The sequence below is a fragment of the Callithrix jacchus genome, chromosome 12, assembly GCF_049354715.1.
Source record: "Callithrix jacchus isolate 240 chromosome 12, calJac240_pri, whole genome shotgun sequence".
Taxonomy (NCBI): domain Eukaryota; kingdom Metazoa; phylum Chordata; class Mammalia; order Primates; family Cebidae; genus Callithrix; species Callithrix jacchus.
The window spans coordinates 95,659,978-95,676,500 of NC_133513.1; the positions used below are offsets into that span (position 1 = coordinate 95,659,978).

Here is a 16,523-nt window from a genome sequence, read left to right on the forward strand (position 1 = left end):
CTGAGATCAAACAAGTTCATTCCAACCTTGGCGGAAAAGCAAAACTCCAACTCAACAACAAAAAAAAAAAAAAAAAAAAAAAGAAAGAAAGAAAGAAAAGAAAAAGAAGCTGAGGCATGGAATGTTCCTTCTCTGTGGGGTGCCGCCTGAGATCTAGGCACTTCGTCTACATCAGATCTCTTTTAAATCTCCCTACCCTAGCCTACTCAACATTGTGAGACCCTAAAATAAAATAAAATCCACATAAAAAGCAAAAAGAGAAAAGAAAATACATTAGCTGAGCATGCAGCATGCCTGCAGGTTGAGGCAGGAGGCTCACTTGAGCCCAGGAGTTTGAGACCAGCCTAAACAACATGGTGAGAACCTGTCTCTATCAAAAATAGAAAAGGTAGCCAGGCATGGTATTGCATTCTTGTAGTCCCAGCTACTCAGAAGACTAAGGCAGGGGGATCACTGGAGCTCAGGAACTCGAGACTACATACAGAGAGCTATGATTGTGTCACTGCGATTCCGCCTGAGCAAGAGAGCAATGCCCTGTCTCAAAATAAATAAATAAAAACAAATCAGTCTCCCTCCCACCTTAGTCCTATGTCACAGATCTGTAGGACTGGAAGAGAGAAAGCAGTTTGCTCAAGATCCCAGAGCTGATCTGTGGATGAGCAAGGATTGAACCTCGGTCTCTCAGAAGATGCATTTTTTTTTTTTTTTGAGATCGAGTCTTGCTCTGTCACCCAGGCTGGAGTGCAGTGGCACGATCTCGACTCCCTGCAACCTCTGCCTCCTGGCCAGGGTTCAAGTGATTCTCCTACCTCAGCCTCCCAGGTAGCTGGGATTACAGGCGCCTGCCACCACACCCAGCTAATTTTTGTATTTTTAGTAGAGATGGGTTTTCACCATGTTGGTAGGGCTGGTCTTGAACTCCTGACCTCAGGTGATCCACCTGCCTCAGCCTCCCAAAGTGCTGGGGTTACAGACGTGAGCCACCACCCAACCACAGGTTGTTTCTTTTCTTTTTTTTTTTTTTTTTTTCTGAGACGAAGTTTCATTCTTGTAGCCCAGGCTGGAGTGCAAATATCTTGGCTCACCTCAACCTCTGCCTCCCGGGTTCAAGTGATTCTCCTGCCTCAGCCTCCCTGGTAGCTGGGATTACAGGCATCTGCCACCATGCCTAGCTAATTTTGTATTTTCAGTAGAGAAGAGGTTTCTCCATGTTGGTCATGCCGGTCTCGAACTCCCGACCTCAGGTGATCCACCCACCTCAGCCTCCCAAAGTGCTGGGATTATTACAGGTGTGAGCCACCACACCCAGCCCAGCCACACTTTTAAATTCTACTGCACTGTTCCTTTCTTGAGCAGGGAGTATTGGGAAGGGTTGCCAGATTTATCAAAACAAAAACAAAAAGCTAGGATGGCCAGTTAAATTTGAATTTAAGATAAACAATGCATGTTTTCTGAGTGTTATACTGATGTCCCAGATATTATATGGGATATACTTGAATAAAAACGATTCTTCTAAAAATACAAAAAATTAGCTGGGCATGGTGGTGTGTGCCTGTAGTCCCAGTTACTCAGGAGGCTGAGGGAGGAGAATTGCCTGAACCCAGGAGGCAGAGGTTGCAGTGAGCTGAGATCACGCCATTGCACTCCAGCCTGGGTAACAAGAGCGAAACTCCGTCTCAAAAAAAAAAAAACCTATTCTTTGTTTATCTGAAATTCAAGATTAACTGAATGTTCTATAATGTACCTGGCAACCCTAGACCTTCTTTCTCCTGCTTCTAGCTACCAGCTAGTTCTGTCCACAGCTTGCTCTTTAAAGGCTGGACACAGTGGCTCACACCTGTAATCCTAGCACTTTGGGAGGCAGAGGTGGGCAGATCCCCTGAGTCTAGAGTTATAGATCAGCCTGGGCAGCACAGTAAGACCCCCATCTCTACAAAAAATTAACAAATTAGCCAGGCATGGTAGCACATAACAGTAGTCCCAGCTACTTGGGAGGCTGAGTTGGGAGGATGGCTTGAGCCTGGGAGGGTTGAGGCTGCAGTGAGTTGTGACTGTGCTACTGTACGCTAGCCTGGGTGACAGAGCAAAATCCTGTCTCAAAAACACAAAACACACAGACACACACGCACTCACGCACAAATGGTTAGGTCCTTTGGGACTGGCTGTGCTATGTCTCTAGTCTGCTGAAGGGACAATGAACTCTTCTGCTCCAGAGGGCACAGCCTGGGACTGCTGCCAACCCTGCCACCTTCTGTGTAACGGGGCAGGTCTTTTCCCTCTCAGAACCCTCTTTAAATGGAAGGAAGATCCAGTCTTAGGTACGTAAGTAGTTCCAAGTCTTCCTGCAGGCCCTAACTTTGCTAATTATTTCTTCTCCCTTTTTCCTCTCCGCTGGGCTGGACCTGGCCAAGGATGAAACCCAGCCTATGGTTATGCTGTGTGAGCAGAGGACACCCAACACCTGGGGCAGGGAACCCAGGGGAGCAATGCTCCTCAGAGGCTGAGGGGAGGAGGCAGGGCAGAAGGAGCACTCGAAGGTTGGGGGCTGAGGCTGCTGGGAGACGGGCTGTTAATTTTTTTTGGTGTGCGACAGAGTTTCACTCTTATTTCCCAGGCTGGGAATGCAATGGAGCGATCTTAGCTCACTGCAACCCCCCCCAGGTTCAAGCAATTCTCCTGCTTCAGCTTCCCAAGTAGCTGGGCTTATAGGCGCCGGCGCCACCGTGTCCGGCTAATTTTGTATTTTTAGTAGTGATGGGGTTCCACCATGTTGGCCAGGCTGTTCTCGGACTCCTGACCTCAGGTGATCTACCTGCCTTGGCCTCCCAAAGTGCTGGGATTACAGGTGTGATCGGTCATGTCATTGACTGTTTTTTCCTCCCGAGGCGGCAGCTTGCTGAGCATTCAGAAGCAGGTTCTAGGCCCCACCTGCACTTAAAGGCTCTGTGATTTCAGGCAAATTCCTTAACTGGGGCGAATGTCTCAATTTCCTCCGATGCAAAGCGGGGACTAATGCTCCCCATGGCAGGAGGAGGGAAAAAGGGGTCTCCCCTTTCCGGCTTCAAATTCTGTATCTAAACTGTGCGGCACGTGGGAGAGGCTTAATGAAGGGCTACTGTTATTGCTGCTGCTGGCATCCTATTTTCTATATCTGTATCCTTCTGGAAAAGAACCTCTTGAAGAAAGCTAACCCCTGAAAGGACAAACACACTGCAGGCTCTCTCTGAGCTTCGGCAAAGAACACAACACATTCCAGGCTGCCTTCGTTCCAGCTAAATTTTATTTGTTGGATTTTTGACAGACATCTAAATTATACATTGAGTTTTCCACATGACCAAACACCACGTCTCTTCCTTTGATTATCATTTTCAAAAGGGATTATAAAAAAAGAACCTTTTGATGGATCAGACTGAACCCTGAAACCACATGGAGTGCAGAGCTAAAAATAAAAGGAAGTAAGAACTGGTCCCCGAGAAGGAAAGGAAAGGGAAATCAAAGCAAACTCTGACGGGAATGGAGAGACGAGTCCTGGTGAGGGTGACATGGTGTCACCCTCCAGGCCAGGCCGGATAAGGAGCGGCCAACAGTGAGGGTGGGGCGCAGAGTGGCATAAAAATAGCCACTACTTTAGTCCAGAGGGGAATAAAGAAATTTGTCAAAAGCCAGGAGAGAGAAGTGGAGACGGAGGGAGGGAGGAAGGGGCAGGAGTGTCCTCCCAGCAGCCGTGGGAGCTGCGGACTCCTTTAACCCGGGCACATTTCTAACCGCCGGCATAATCGCTGACTTTCAGCTGTGCACTGACATGTTCCCCAGCTCAGCCCACATCAATGACACCCTTGTTTCCATAGTAACCAAGGGAGAGTGAAGGGGAAAGGGTGTATTGCACAGGGTGCAGGGAATCCAGCCAAAAGCAGCCACACGGGCTAGGTCGGGAGGAGGGGAGGACTCGAGTTTTTCCTACAGCTGGCTGGAGCACACACTATGGGCCCCTCCCAGGCCTCGCCTGCCCTCTGGCCCCCAGCCCTCTGCCCCGCACGTTCAGATGCAATCTTTCACAGGGCAAAAGTCCGACTAAGACTCACTCGAGGTGGGAGGAGGGGTAAAGGGGTCTCCCCTTTCCGGCTTCAAATTCTGTCTTCTGGTCAGGGGGCAGGAGTGGGCAGGGGAGAGGCAAGGGGACTTTAAAAGCATTTTGTTTTTAAATGGGAGCTTTCAAACTCTGTCTTTTTCAGGCTTCTCTCATCTACCCCAGAGCCCCAGGAGGGTTCAAAAGGGCTCAAAGGGAAGATGAAAGCGTGTGACATCTGCAATGTCTCTGAGTCTCTGCAGCTGAAGAGCAAATCGGAACATTTACAGAGGCCGTTATCAGAGGAGTGGCTTCTGCCTGCTAGCAGAGGCCTTGGGAGGGCTCTTTAAAACAGTCCCCTAAGTTGGTGGTAAAAGAGCAAACATATTTTACAGACCCTCCACTGCCAGAGTCAAAGTTCCATTCTGCAGTGTTCCAAAATTGTAGACCTCCAAGCAGGCATTTTGCCCCTCAGTTAACTTGTCCCTGATGAACTATTGAGAAGGAAAAACAATTTTCAAGCTAGAGCCACATTTGCAGCCAGGTAGAAGGGGGATTTCTGATCCCTTATAATTCTGTGTTGCCTCTGTTCAAAGTAAGAGCAGGAGCTTGGGTGAGCCAGAGAAGCCAGTGGAGGAGGCTGCAGAGAGCAGCAGCTAGCTCTGCGGTTTAGAAAAACCTCACTTTCTTTTGTTTTGCAAGTCCTTACAGGTCTGTCCACAGCAACTCTGGGACACCTTTTCACGGCTGGCTTTGTTAATGACTTTCACGCCAGACCGCCTTTGAAACTAGCTATGCCTCAGTCTCTGCTGTATACTCTTAGCCAGAAAGAGCTGGGAACTGAGGGCCAGGGGCTGCAGTGGTCCCTTCGGTCTGCTCACCGGCCCTGGTGGGCTTGGGAAGGCGTCACCTCCCAGGATGAGAAGGCAACTAGCCCCCAGGGACCCACCAGTCACTGGACAGTCTCTTACTCATTCTCTGAAAACCCCTGAGCTCAGGCACCAGAACAGAGTTTAATTCAGGAGCCGGGTGATGTTCTGGCCTGTTTTCCTGTGTTTGTAGCTGAGAATTTCTGAAGGCTCAGGGAAACAAGCTCTTTTTGCAATAAGGGGCAGGAGAAATCTTCTGCCATTCCTCTCCAATCAATCAACAGAGGACAGACATTCTGCTGCAGAGAGGCAGAGGAGCCCAGCAGCTGGGGAGACTCTGGCTTCCCTGGACACGACTCCTGCAGTCACACACACACCCGTGTCCTCCCCAGCAGAAAACCCTCTCCACCCAGGGGCATCCCACACCACCAAGTTGCCAGCACTGTAGGAATTGATCGCTCTAAAAATCGATCTGCCTGGCTTCTCTCAGTGGGGCAGGTTCATGGTAAAGCTGCATTTATTTCTAAAATCTGATAGCAGCGGCCTATTGTGATCGTTTAAACACAGAATTCTTTGAGCTTTAGAAATCCCTTCTATAGGATGGCCATGGAGAAGCCAGCTAATCTCAGAGTCGGCTGCTCACTGCTCCACTGAGCTGGAGAAAGCCTGTTTACGCTAGCCTGAGCCCTCGATATGAGAGCTTTTTAAGGACCTTGTAATTTTTCTGGAATTAAACCTCCCACCTCTCCTTACATTCCAGATGGCATTACAGTCAAAAGTCATAAGAATTTGCTTCTCTGTGTGGCTGGCTGGGGCGGGGCAGCGGCGGGTAGGGATGGGGTATGTTTCTGTAGTGACTTATTTGCAAGAAAGGGTTTTTGTTTTTTTTTTCCTGTCCAAAGAGTGAAGATTACATAGGTAGTCTCTGACCTGCAAGATGATGAGATGATTTAATTATCTGCCTTCCCCCGCACCCCCACTCAGCAGCTTCCTGCCGGACAGACTGAAGCCTGGCTGGGTTGGTGATGGTAAAAATCACTGACCAGCACCAGCAAATGCTGTCTGTGGTTAAACCATGGAGGGAATGTAAGGGACGGGTCAGTAAATAAGTGAACTCAGCAAAGCTGCTGTTTCTTTTTCTTTTTTTTTTTTGAGAGAAAAAAAAAAAAGCCCACTGGAATTGTCTAAACTGCAATGCAATCTCTTGCTCATTTAAAAGATCTCATTTTCTAATCATGTGCTTTGAGACATTTAATACTATTTCAATTATGCAGAGGAAATAATATAATTCCTTTATTTGAAAAATGATACTGAACCTCAGAGATCAGTTAAATCTACTGCTGGAATGGGGATTCTTTCTAAACTGTGTTGTTCCCTCTCTTCAAACAGCTGTAGCTGTACACAGATGGAAAAACATTTGGTCAGAAAGCAGCAAATTAGTGTTTTTCAGGACCGAATTCGGCTCCGGCAGCTCCTGCGTCTCCATTCGTCTAGATTTTATTTCTTCTTTGCATTGACATTTTTGCAGACCCAGTTCATGCCATCCTTTGAGGGAAATGGGCAGAGAAAGGCAGTGTTAGTTGTAAGAAAAGCACCACACACTCCAGCCTGGAGAGGCGGGCAGTGGGGGTCCCTGACCCTCCCTCCCAGACCACCAGCTCTAGGGAATTTGCTTGTCTCAGGGGCCCACCTGGGTGACCAGGGAAAGTGACCTCCCAGGAGGGGGAGGAGGAGGAGGAGGGAGGCCTCTGAGAGCACAAGAGGGAGATGGGAGGGGGAATGCCCAGCGCCTGAACTTGAGATGGGTCCTCAGGAACTCCCTCTGAAAAAATAAACACATCTGCCTGAATCCAAGGCCTGACTGAGGAGCTATCAGGAAAGATTCCAGCCATTTTTGGCTTTTTCTAAAAGCTGACCTTTGCGGGGCCATTACATTCAGTAAGCCACCCTTCTGGGTGTTTACAGTGTGACAGTGTACACTTGGGTTAAATTAAATTTCTTTTTGGAAAAACAAACCCACCGCAGTGTGTGTTACGAGTCACACACCAGGGCGATGTGCATTTACTTCTCGCCCTGCAGCACCAATGGTACGTTTAAAAGGGTCTGGCCCGCTTCTCACAGCTTTAAGCACCAGCATACAGAGAGACTAGGGAGAAGCTTCCCTTAAAGGCACAGTGACCTTGAAAGCACCCTCTCTAAGAAGGCTGGAGAGGGACCAAGGTAAAAACCACACAATGCCTACAGCCACCTGGCAGGCGGCACGATTCCTACCAATGCCAGGCCTGTCAGAGGTGACCTCCTTTCCAACCCCCTTTGGAGCCAGACCTGGACACTCTCCCTTCCCTAGAGTCTCCCCAACCTTCAAGAGTGTGTGGAGTTCCCTCAGAAGGCCAGAACAAAATCCAAGGCGGCTGCTGCCATGAATCCTTTTCCCTGCATCTGTGACACAGACTTACAGAGGTCCCAGCTACATTTGCACACATCAGCCATACTGGACACGCCACAGAGTCCCACATTTCCTGTGGCCATGGATCTAGCTGCTGAACCTGAACAGCTGAGACAGCTTACAGTAATAAATATCAGCTGACACCCTTGGCCATTCGGAACGTTAATCCCATAAACAATACATCACTGCAAAACAACCAGCAGGCATCCTCTCTCCCGGCTCATCTGACCGTCACCTGAATTTACAGTGATTACAGCTCCGCCAGTTGCTGTCAGTGCACTTGGGCAGCAGAACCAGATAATCTGACGGCTGTCCCAGAGCCGACCTCTGACCTTTGCCAAGATGAGCCCAGCCAGGCCGAGAGCCCGAAGGTGGACAGCACCTGGCAGCGGCAGGGGGAAGGGCAGAGGAACGCTGGCCGAGATGGGAGAAAGCGGGACTCCAAACGCATCTCTAATTACAACTGGGTCAGCTACTTACACTGAGAAGCCAAGGCCAATTTTAAGACTGTTTTATGAAAAGGATTAATTTAAAGAGAAGCATGTTTAATTTTAGTAGCTAATTGGTTTTCAGGAAAAAAAAATGATCACCTGCCAAGAGACAAAAAAATTTTACAAATAAAAGAGGGATGAATAAGATAAGCATCTCCTCTTGCCTGGGAAGCTGAATAGCTCAGCACTTACACAGCACTTCCCACCTTCAGGAGCTTGTGCACACTCTCAAATCCGTGCACCTCAACATCCTCTCCTCCACGAAGGATCGCAATCAACCCTCTTCGCAGAGAAATCAAGGACAGTGTGCCCACACTGTGTGAACAGCGCTTTGCCTTTTTTCTTGCCTTATGGCTGATTAAGGAGAGATTATTGTATGTAACTGAACATGAATGCAGGCAAAAAGATAGGAAAAATATTTACTCAGCTGCAGGAGCCCATAGCAGAAGGTGGAGGTCGTGGGGCGGTTTTATGCTGGGTCTCTGTTATGGAGGCAAAGGAGGGTTCAAACGGCAGCGCCCTGCTGAGGGGCAATGTCCGGTGTCTCCAGATGCCTGTGAGAGCCAGCCGTGGCGAAGCCCTGCCAGCCACTGTCCTGCCAACAGAGGGCGCGTGGAGGCCAGTCCCTGCCAGCTGACTCCCAGGCTGGGCCCCTGCAGCTGCTGCTGCAACCCTGAGTGTGAGAAGCACAGGGAGCGTAAACAGGGGACCAAGCCCTGTGGCTGCCCTGGGCCCGGAAGGCCCCTCTGATCTGAGGCGGCTGGGACTTGGGGAGTGGCACCTTTCTTGTGCTAGACAGAAGAGAACTGGGATGGAGCGGGGAGGGGAGGGGAGGCAATGGCCAACAGTGGTACCTCTGCGAGCTTCAAGCTGCCCACTGGAAACGAAAGGCAATGGTGGTTCCCCCAGGGGAGCTTCCTGTCAGACTTGCTGGAGGCTGTATTCTGAGAACCTAGCATGACGTCCAGCCAACAGCCCACTTAATACACATCATTTTTTAAATTTTTGAGATGTAGTCTTGCGCTGTTGCCCAGGCTGGAGTGCAGTACCTCAAAATCGGCTCACTGCAAACTCTACCTCCTGGGTTCAAGGGATCCTCAGCATCCCCAGAAGCTGGGACTACAGGGTGCACTACCACATCTCGCTAATTTTTTGTATTTTAGTAGAGATGGGGTTTCAAAATGTTGGCCAGGATGGTCTCCATCTCCTGACCTTGTGATCTGCCCACCTCAGCCTCCCAAAGTGCTGAGGTTACAGGTGTTAGCCACCTCACCTGGCCAATTCGCTTTTTTTTTTTTTTTTTGAGAAGAGTCTTGCTCTATAGACTAGGCTGGAGTGCAGTGGCACAATCTCGGCTCACCGAAACCTCTGCCTCCTGGGTTCAGGCAATTCTCCTGTCTCAGCCTCCTGAGTCGCTGGGACTACAGGCACGAACCACCATGCTTAGCTAATTTTTTGTATTTTAGTAGAGATGGTGTTTCACCATGTTGGCCAGGATGGTCTCGGTCTCTTGACCTTGAGATCTGCCAACCTCGGCCTCCCAAAGTGCTGGGATTACAGGCGTGAGCATCTGTGCCTGGCCAATACGCATCTTTTAAGTCAATCCTTGTAGAAGCCTGGGAAGTAGAGTGTTATTTCTCTATCCCAGCTGAGGAGACAAAGGCACAGGGCAGAGCAGGGCAAAGGTAAGCTATGGTGCCCAGTGTGGCACTCCTTCTCCATGGATGTGGGCATCTGCCGGGTAAAGGGCTCTGCCCCAGGTTAGAGAGGAGCTAAGAAGCACCCTGAAGACAGGAAAGGGAGCAATTCTAGTTTTATCCTCCTCATGATTTCTTGAAGCTGGAGTAGCCCCGGCCAAGCCTCCTGCATGCTTTGCTGCAGCTCTGATAGTGCCAGAGGCCATTATGGGCCATTCAGTTCTCAAGATTCCTGGCTGTGGGTATCTGTGTATGCAGAGGCCTGGCTATCTACCTGGCTGCATAATCTTCACATACTAACCATCCACCCAGACCACCATCTTCAGTGGAAATGCTACATTTAGAGACAACATACTTGCAAGAGGAGGAACCGTCTGCTTCTTATGTTTAAATAAATGTTCCACACCACTCTTGCTTTCATCTGGCAAGGAAGGCTTTTTTTTTTTTTTTTTTTTAAACAGACAACTGAGAAAAGGTGATCATTTACTTGAAGTAGGTTACTGCTCTGCTTCTAAAGAAGGAAATGAACTCATCGGTTTGTTTAATGGTTGAACCTTTATTGTTAAAAACTGGTTTGACCAATTTTCTGCACATTTGATCTTTACTATGGGGATGACAATCTTACAGAATGAATAGTCCTCCCTTCCTTCCTCCCTGGACCCTCCCCTCACCAATCTTGCTGAAACTGAATTTGAATTGATTAGTTTCAATTCAATAATAGAGACTAAAGAGAGACATGGAATTTCAAATACTGGGCTTTGTTGGCCTCCTAGAGAGGCAATAAAGTTCCCAATGTCACAATATTATTCCTTCTATAACCACTGGGAGAAACAGCAGGCCACCCCTAAGCATAGGGTAGAAACCCTCCTCCCAGATCTCTGCATCCCAGGAGTTACGGTGCACTGCTTCTTTCCAAGGGAGGAGTGGTCTCTGACTGCGCTGCTCTTTTAAATTTGATCTCCGTACACTGCATCCATCACCGCTCGGTAGTTGGAAAGAAGCAGTGGCAGCCATGGTTGGGTGGGCCTGGTTTTTAGAGCTATGCTGGTTCCATGGTCACAGCAGTAATTGCTTTAAGATGACGAGGTGCTCGGACCCTTGCTGAGCAATGCCGCCTACCCCATTGTGCCATCAGGCCCCCAGGGTCAAGGAGCACCTGGATGCTGCATACATCAAATATCGCTCGTTATTAGTATTTTTTTCTGGTGACAAAGGGCATTGTGCCACCAAAGAGGTAGCAGAATCGCATGTCCCGAGACAGCTTTCATAGTCTCCAGAAAGGTTTGAAAATTAAAAAATAAAGCTGAGGTCTGACTCACAGATAAGCAGCTCCATGTACACCTGGAGTCAGTGACAACTGATGCCAGGCCTAGACAGAAGTGATATGTGTCATTTTAAAATACTGGGCTGGGTGTGGTGGCTCACGCCTGTCATCCCAGCACTTCGGGAGGCCAAGAAAGGCAGATCACCTGAAGTGAGGAGCTCGAGACCAGCCTGAGCAACACAGAGAAACCCCATCTCTACTAAAAATACAAAATGAGCTGGGCATGGTGGTGCATGCCTGTAATACCAGCTACTCAGGAGGCTGAGGCAGGAGAATGTCTTGAACTTGGGAGGCAGAGGTTGCAGGGAGCCAAGATCACGCCATTGCACTCCAGCCTGGGCAACAAGGGCAAAACTCTATCTCAAAAAAAATACATATATGTATATATATCTCAAGCTGGGTGCAGTGGCTCATGCCTGTAATCCCAGCACTTTGGGAGGCTGAGGTGGATGGATCACCTGAGGTCAGGGGTTCAAGACTAGCCTAGCCAACATGATAATTATATATATATATAATTATCCAGATATGGTGGCAGGTGCCTGTAATCCCAGCTACTCTGGAGGCTGAGGCAGGAGAATTGCTTGAACCTAGGAGGCAGAGGTTGCAGTGAGCCGAGGTCACACCTTTGCACTCCAACCTGAGCAACAAGAGCAAAATTCCATCTCAACAACAAAAAGAATTGAAATTCTGTTGACATATTTGGGAGAAGACCCCCAAGTCAAGGAAAAAGAAGCAAAACCAAGAAATGGGCAACTGAGCATCAGTGTTCCTCCGGAAGTCGACTCAGGCACAGCTGATAGCTCAGTGCTCAGGCTGCTCATGTCCCTTCTGTGGATGCAGAGAGCTGAAAGCCTATGTGACCTGCTCATGGCTCCTGTCTCCAGGAGGAGATGAGGGATGTGGGGCAGATGTCACAAGAAAAGCGGGGCATGAGGGGTGGCCTAGAGAGCAACACCCAGTGAACGATCTGCTGGCTCAAGGCCATGGGAGGAGGCGAGTCTCTGGTGACCCATGGCTAGAGCTCAGGTTAAAACTGCGGATCTCTGCTTCAAAAGGAAATTCAAAGTCAGTATCATTTTAATCACACACACCACACACACATGGGCACATACACACTCACGATATTTTAGAGAGAAAATGTCTTCAAATGCCTGAAACTGTAACAGCAGGAAGAGCTGTTGTTTGGGGTTCAAATTCAGGTCTGCGGGTGAAGGAAGGATGGATTTCTTGATACCTTTCTCTGGTTCTAAGTCAGATCCTTTGTTCATTATTTTCTAGACACCCAAAGATGGAAGAAAAACAAAAGACTGAGAGCCCCAATGCAGAATGTTTCATCTTAGGAAGGGCCATGGCAACCCAGGCCTGACCTCGAGGGCGCAGAGCGACACTTCCTCCATGTCGATAATGGAGTCTGGCTGAGGAGGGTTTCGGTTCTTTCTCCCAGACATTTTTCAGTTTCTCCTCTTTCTGCTTTCATTCACTTGACATAACTGGGGTCTCTCCTCATCACTCCCCTGGACAGTCCCCTGGACAATGGGCCTCTAGGCAGGACAGAGTTTCTGAGACTAATGATCTCCTTCCGCTTCTCCTGCCCTTTACTGACTCTCCACTCCTGATGGTCTCCCACAAAAACCTGCTTTACCTACACAGTGGGCTGGCCTCCCAGTCAGCACCAATCAGGCAAGAAACCCTGGTTCCATCCTCTCTCAAAAGTCAATTTCCACACCCGAAGCAGGGAATATGTTAAGCCCAAATATAAAAATCACTAACGGCCTGTACTTCAACTAAGCAATGCTGGAAAGGAATTCCACTTAAGTGACTCTTTTTAAGGTAAAAACCAGGAAGGTGGTTCACAGACAAGAGCTTGGGTCAGAGGCACCACCTTAGGGAGGTTGGTACACGGTCAGCCGGTGGCTTACAGCGAAAAGCATTTCCACAGCAAAACTCCACGACCTTTCTCTAGTCCCCAAAGGTTACCACAGAAGGACAATAGATAGCAGATTCCCTTCTTAATTAACATTTTTATTAAATAACCCATTTCAAATAATGGTTAAATTCTCTAAATTTATATCATTCTATTAACCATAATCTAATCTCATTAACCTTGAAATCCCAGTCTTAACTACCCAATTCTTACACCATGGTACTATCTACTAAACTAATTAAGTGACCTTCAAACTATTTCTCCTCTATACAAAAATCATTGGGTTTTTTTTGCACATAGTTTTTTGTTAGATCTCTCTTGGTATCACTGCCTGTGAACTTGGTTGCCAAAGGCCTCGATCTAGGAAGAACTTTATCAAAATCAAATCATATATAGTAAACTGACTTTACTCACTCAAACTGCACTCCCCTTCCTGTCCCCAGCCCCACCCTCTAGCTGCCTAGTAGCTTGCTGCCTCTTTTGTGGCCTAAAGATCCCATGAAGGGCACTGAGTGTCTGCGGTAGGAGCATAGAGCTCTATCCTTTAATCTCCAACCGGGAGTCAGGGGAGGGCTGGGGGTTGGGAAGAAAGTGATAGCAGCTCCCTCTCCACCTCCAGGCTTCTCTAAAGCAGTGTCCTGGACTCTAAATACTGATTCTAGATCACTCTAGTCCTCCCTTTTCACATCCCTGAGGCTAGCAGAAGATATAAAAGGCTTACTGGTAATTCCAACTTTCTTTTTCTTCCTTGCAAAAGAAAGATTCCAGAGCTGTACTCACACTTTCTTATGAGTATGCACACAAACTCTATTGCTTTTCTTCAGCCCCACCTTCATGAGAGCCCCCAATCCCAAGATGTTCTCAGCTTTCTAAATTTGTGTTCTAAACCTTTTAGACAGGCTCATGCAATTGGAGTAAAATGCATTAAGACAAAATTTGATTTATTTTATATTATTATTTTTTTTTTTTTTGAGAAGAAGTCTCGCTCTGTCACCCAGGCTAGAGTGCAGTGGTTCGACACTGCAACCTCTGCCTCCCAGGTTTAAGCGATTCTCCTGTCTCAGCCTCCTGAGTAGCTGGGATTACAGGCGTGAGCCACTGTGCCCTGCCCTGATTTTTTAAAAAGCAGCAAGGGTCAGGCAGGGTGGTTCATGCCTATAATCCCAGCACTTTGGGAGGCTGCGGTAGGCAGATCCCTTGAGGTCAGGAGTTCAAGACCAGCCTGGCCAACGTGGCAAAACCTTGTCTCTATTAAAAATACAAAAAATTAGCTGGGCATGGTGGCACATGCCTGTAATCCCAGCTACTTGGAAGGCTGAGGCAGGAGAACCACTTGAACCCAGGAGGCGGGGGTTGCAGTGACTTGAGATTGCACTACTGCACTCCAGCCTGGGCAATGAGAGCCGGTACACAGTTCCCAAGTACAAAGCATGAGGCTTTCTGTCAGCAGAAGCCTCCCAGTGGGAAACCAACTTGAAGCAGCAGGAAACAGACACTAACTCTAGGGGCAGTGGAGCTAACCAACAGAAGAAACAAAAAATACTTCTAGGATAACTAGTACATGTACGGTTTTTGGTGGCCATCACCTGGGAAGTATGGGCATTTAGCATTTGTAATATTAGACACAACACAAAACCCCAATCCAATCTATCATCAAAGCATCCTAGACTTAGAGACAATCTTCTGTCTTCCGTTCTCACATCCTACCCAGTGGGGAAGCTTGCTGCACGTGTGCGGCAGCTTACCTGTGGCTCTTTTGGAGCACCTCATGATATTTGATTGGTTGCTAAGCAGAAAAGAACCAAACTTCTCCATGCCCTTCTCCATTTCATATCTTGAAATGGCTCATCTGCCCATCAAGATCAGCCCAACCAATGAGACAGACCACCTCAGTTAGCTGTCATGTTGCCAGGTGGCCAAGTTTTCCTGTAATCTCACCTGAACGCCCTCTCCTGTGAGAGCTGAGCAAGACTGGATCTGCCAGACTCGGTCGCGGATGGTATGCAGGTTCAGTCCTTCTGCAATTTCAGAGGCAGGGGCTGCCGTGAGCAAATCCTGCTTATTAGCAAAGATGAGCACTGGCACACAGCTTAGCTTTTCTTCCTCCAGTAATTCCGCTAGTTCCTGGATTTAGAGAAGGGAGAGAGAAGAAAGGATAACATCTATGATATTTAATCATGCACTTCCTTTTTTTTTCTTTGAGACAGAGTCTCGCTCTGTTACCCAGGCTGGGTGATAATTCTGTTTCATCAATCTCTATCTCTAAAACATGCATGCACATGCTTCACAATGGCGTGATCTCAGCTCACTGCAACCTTGGCATCCTGGGTACAAGTGATTATCCTGCCTCAGCCTCCTGAGTAGCTAGGACTACAGACATGCACCACTACACCCAGCTAATTTTTGTATTTTTAGTAGAGATGGGGTTTTGCCATGTTGGCCAGGCTGGTCTCCATACCTCAGGTGATTGCCCACCTCAGCCTCTCAAAGTGTTGGGATTATAGGTGTGCCCAGCCTTACTTTTTTTTGAGACAATGTCTTACTTTGTCACCCAGGCTGGAGTGCAGTGGTGCGATCACAGCTCACTGCAGGCTCATCCTCCTGGGCTAAAGCAATCCTCTCAACTCAGCTTCCTGATGAGCTAGCTGGGACCTCAGGTTATTACCACCATGCCCAGCTAATTTAAAAAAATGTTTTTGGCTGGGCACAGTGGCTCAGGCCTGTAATCTCAGCACTTGGGGAGGCTGAGGCCAGCGGATCACCTGAGGTCAGGAGTTTGAGACCACCCTGACCAATATGGTGAAACCCTGGTTCTACTAAAAATACAAAACTAGCCGGGCATGGTGGCGCGTGCCTGCAATCCCAGCTACTCGGGAGGCTGAGGCAGGAGAATTGCTTGAACCTGGGAGGCAGAGGTTGTAGTGAGCCGAGATTCTGCCACTGCACTCCAGCCTGGGCAACAGAGCAAGACTCCATCAGGGTCTTGATATGTTGTCCAGGCTAGTTTCAAACTGCTGGGCTCAAGGGATCCTCCCGCCTCAGCCTAACAAAGTGCTAGAATTATAGGCATGAGCCATCACACTTGGCCCATAAAATACAGTTTGAGAAACACTATTCAAGGGAGAAAACAAGAAGTGGTTTGAGATTCAAAACTTACCCAAAGTTATTACCTGGAAATAACTTTCAATGCGTGTGTGTGTATAAAATTTAAACTGAAAATGACAATTACTTTAGAGATAATTCTGTCTCATCAATCTCTGTCTCTAAAACATGCATGCACATGCCTCATATTTCATCAGCCCTACATCCTAAAATAACTTTATTAGTCCATCTGGCAAGGTCCCTGATATTTAGGTTATAGGTTGGGGTCTAAAGTATATGTGATTCTGTTTGCAAAATGTATAGGAGAGGGTGTATATGTATTTAATGATAGGACCCACCTTTTTCTTTAAATCCACATTTTAGCTACTTAAAACACAAGCTTTCAAAGAGAACTGTATGGATCAAGAGGCAGATGACTTATAAAGGACCCCCCCCCACCTCGAAGCTCATATTTCACATGAGTGATAATCTAGAAATCATCAGGGTATGAAAGGGTGGTGGGCTGTCTCCAGAAGTCTGGAGAGTTCTCAACTCAATTTCAAAAAAAGGGACATAAACACGAGGACTGCTACCTTTGGAAGGCCACCTGTGGTCATTTAGGACA

The 16,523-nt window shown here is 48.0% G+C and overlaps 1 protein-coding gene across 5 annotated transcripts in view; it reads right to left on the minus strand.

The window, feature by feature from the left end:
* Positions 1-3,262: 3,262 nt before the first annotated feature.
* Positions 3,263-16,523, minus strand: part of ARL3 (ARF like GTPase 3) — a 40,172-nt gene continuing 26,911 nt past the window's right edge. For all 5 annotated transcript variants that reach the window (XM_002756561.5, XM_009010205.3, XM_054243282.2 and 2 more), the window contains 2 exons: positions 14,756-14,941; positions 3,263-6,480 (listed from right to left, as the gene is read on the minus strand). In XM_002756561.5, the coding sequence (XP_002756607.1) occupies positions 6,433-6,480; positions 14,756-14,941 (234 nt within the window). In that variant the 3' untranslated portion in view covers positions 3,263-6,432. The remainder of the gene's footprint in view (positions 6,481-14,755; positions 14,942-16,523) is intronic.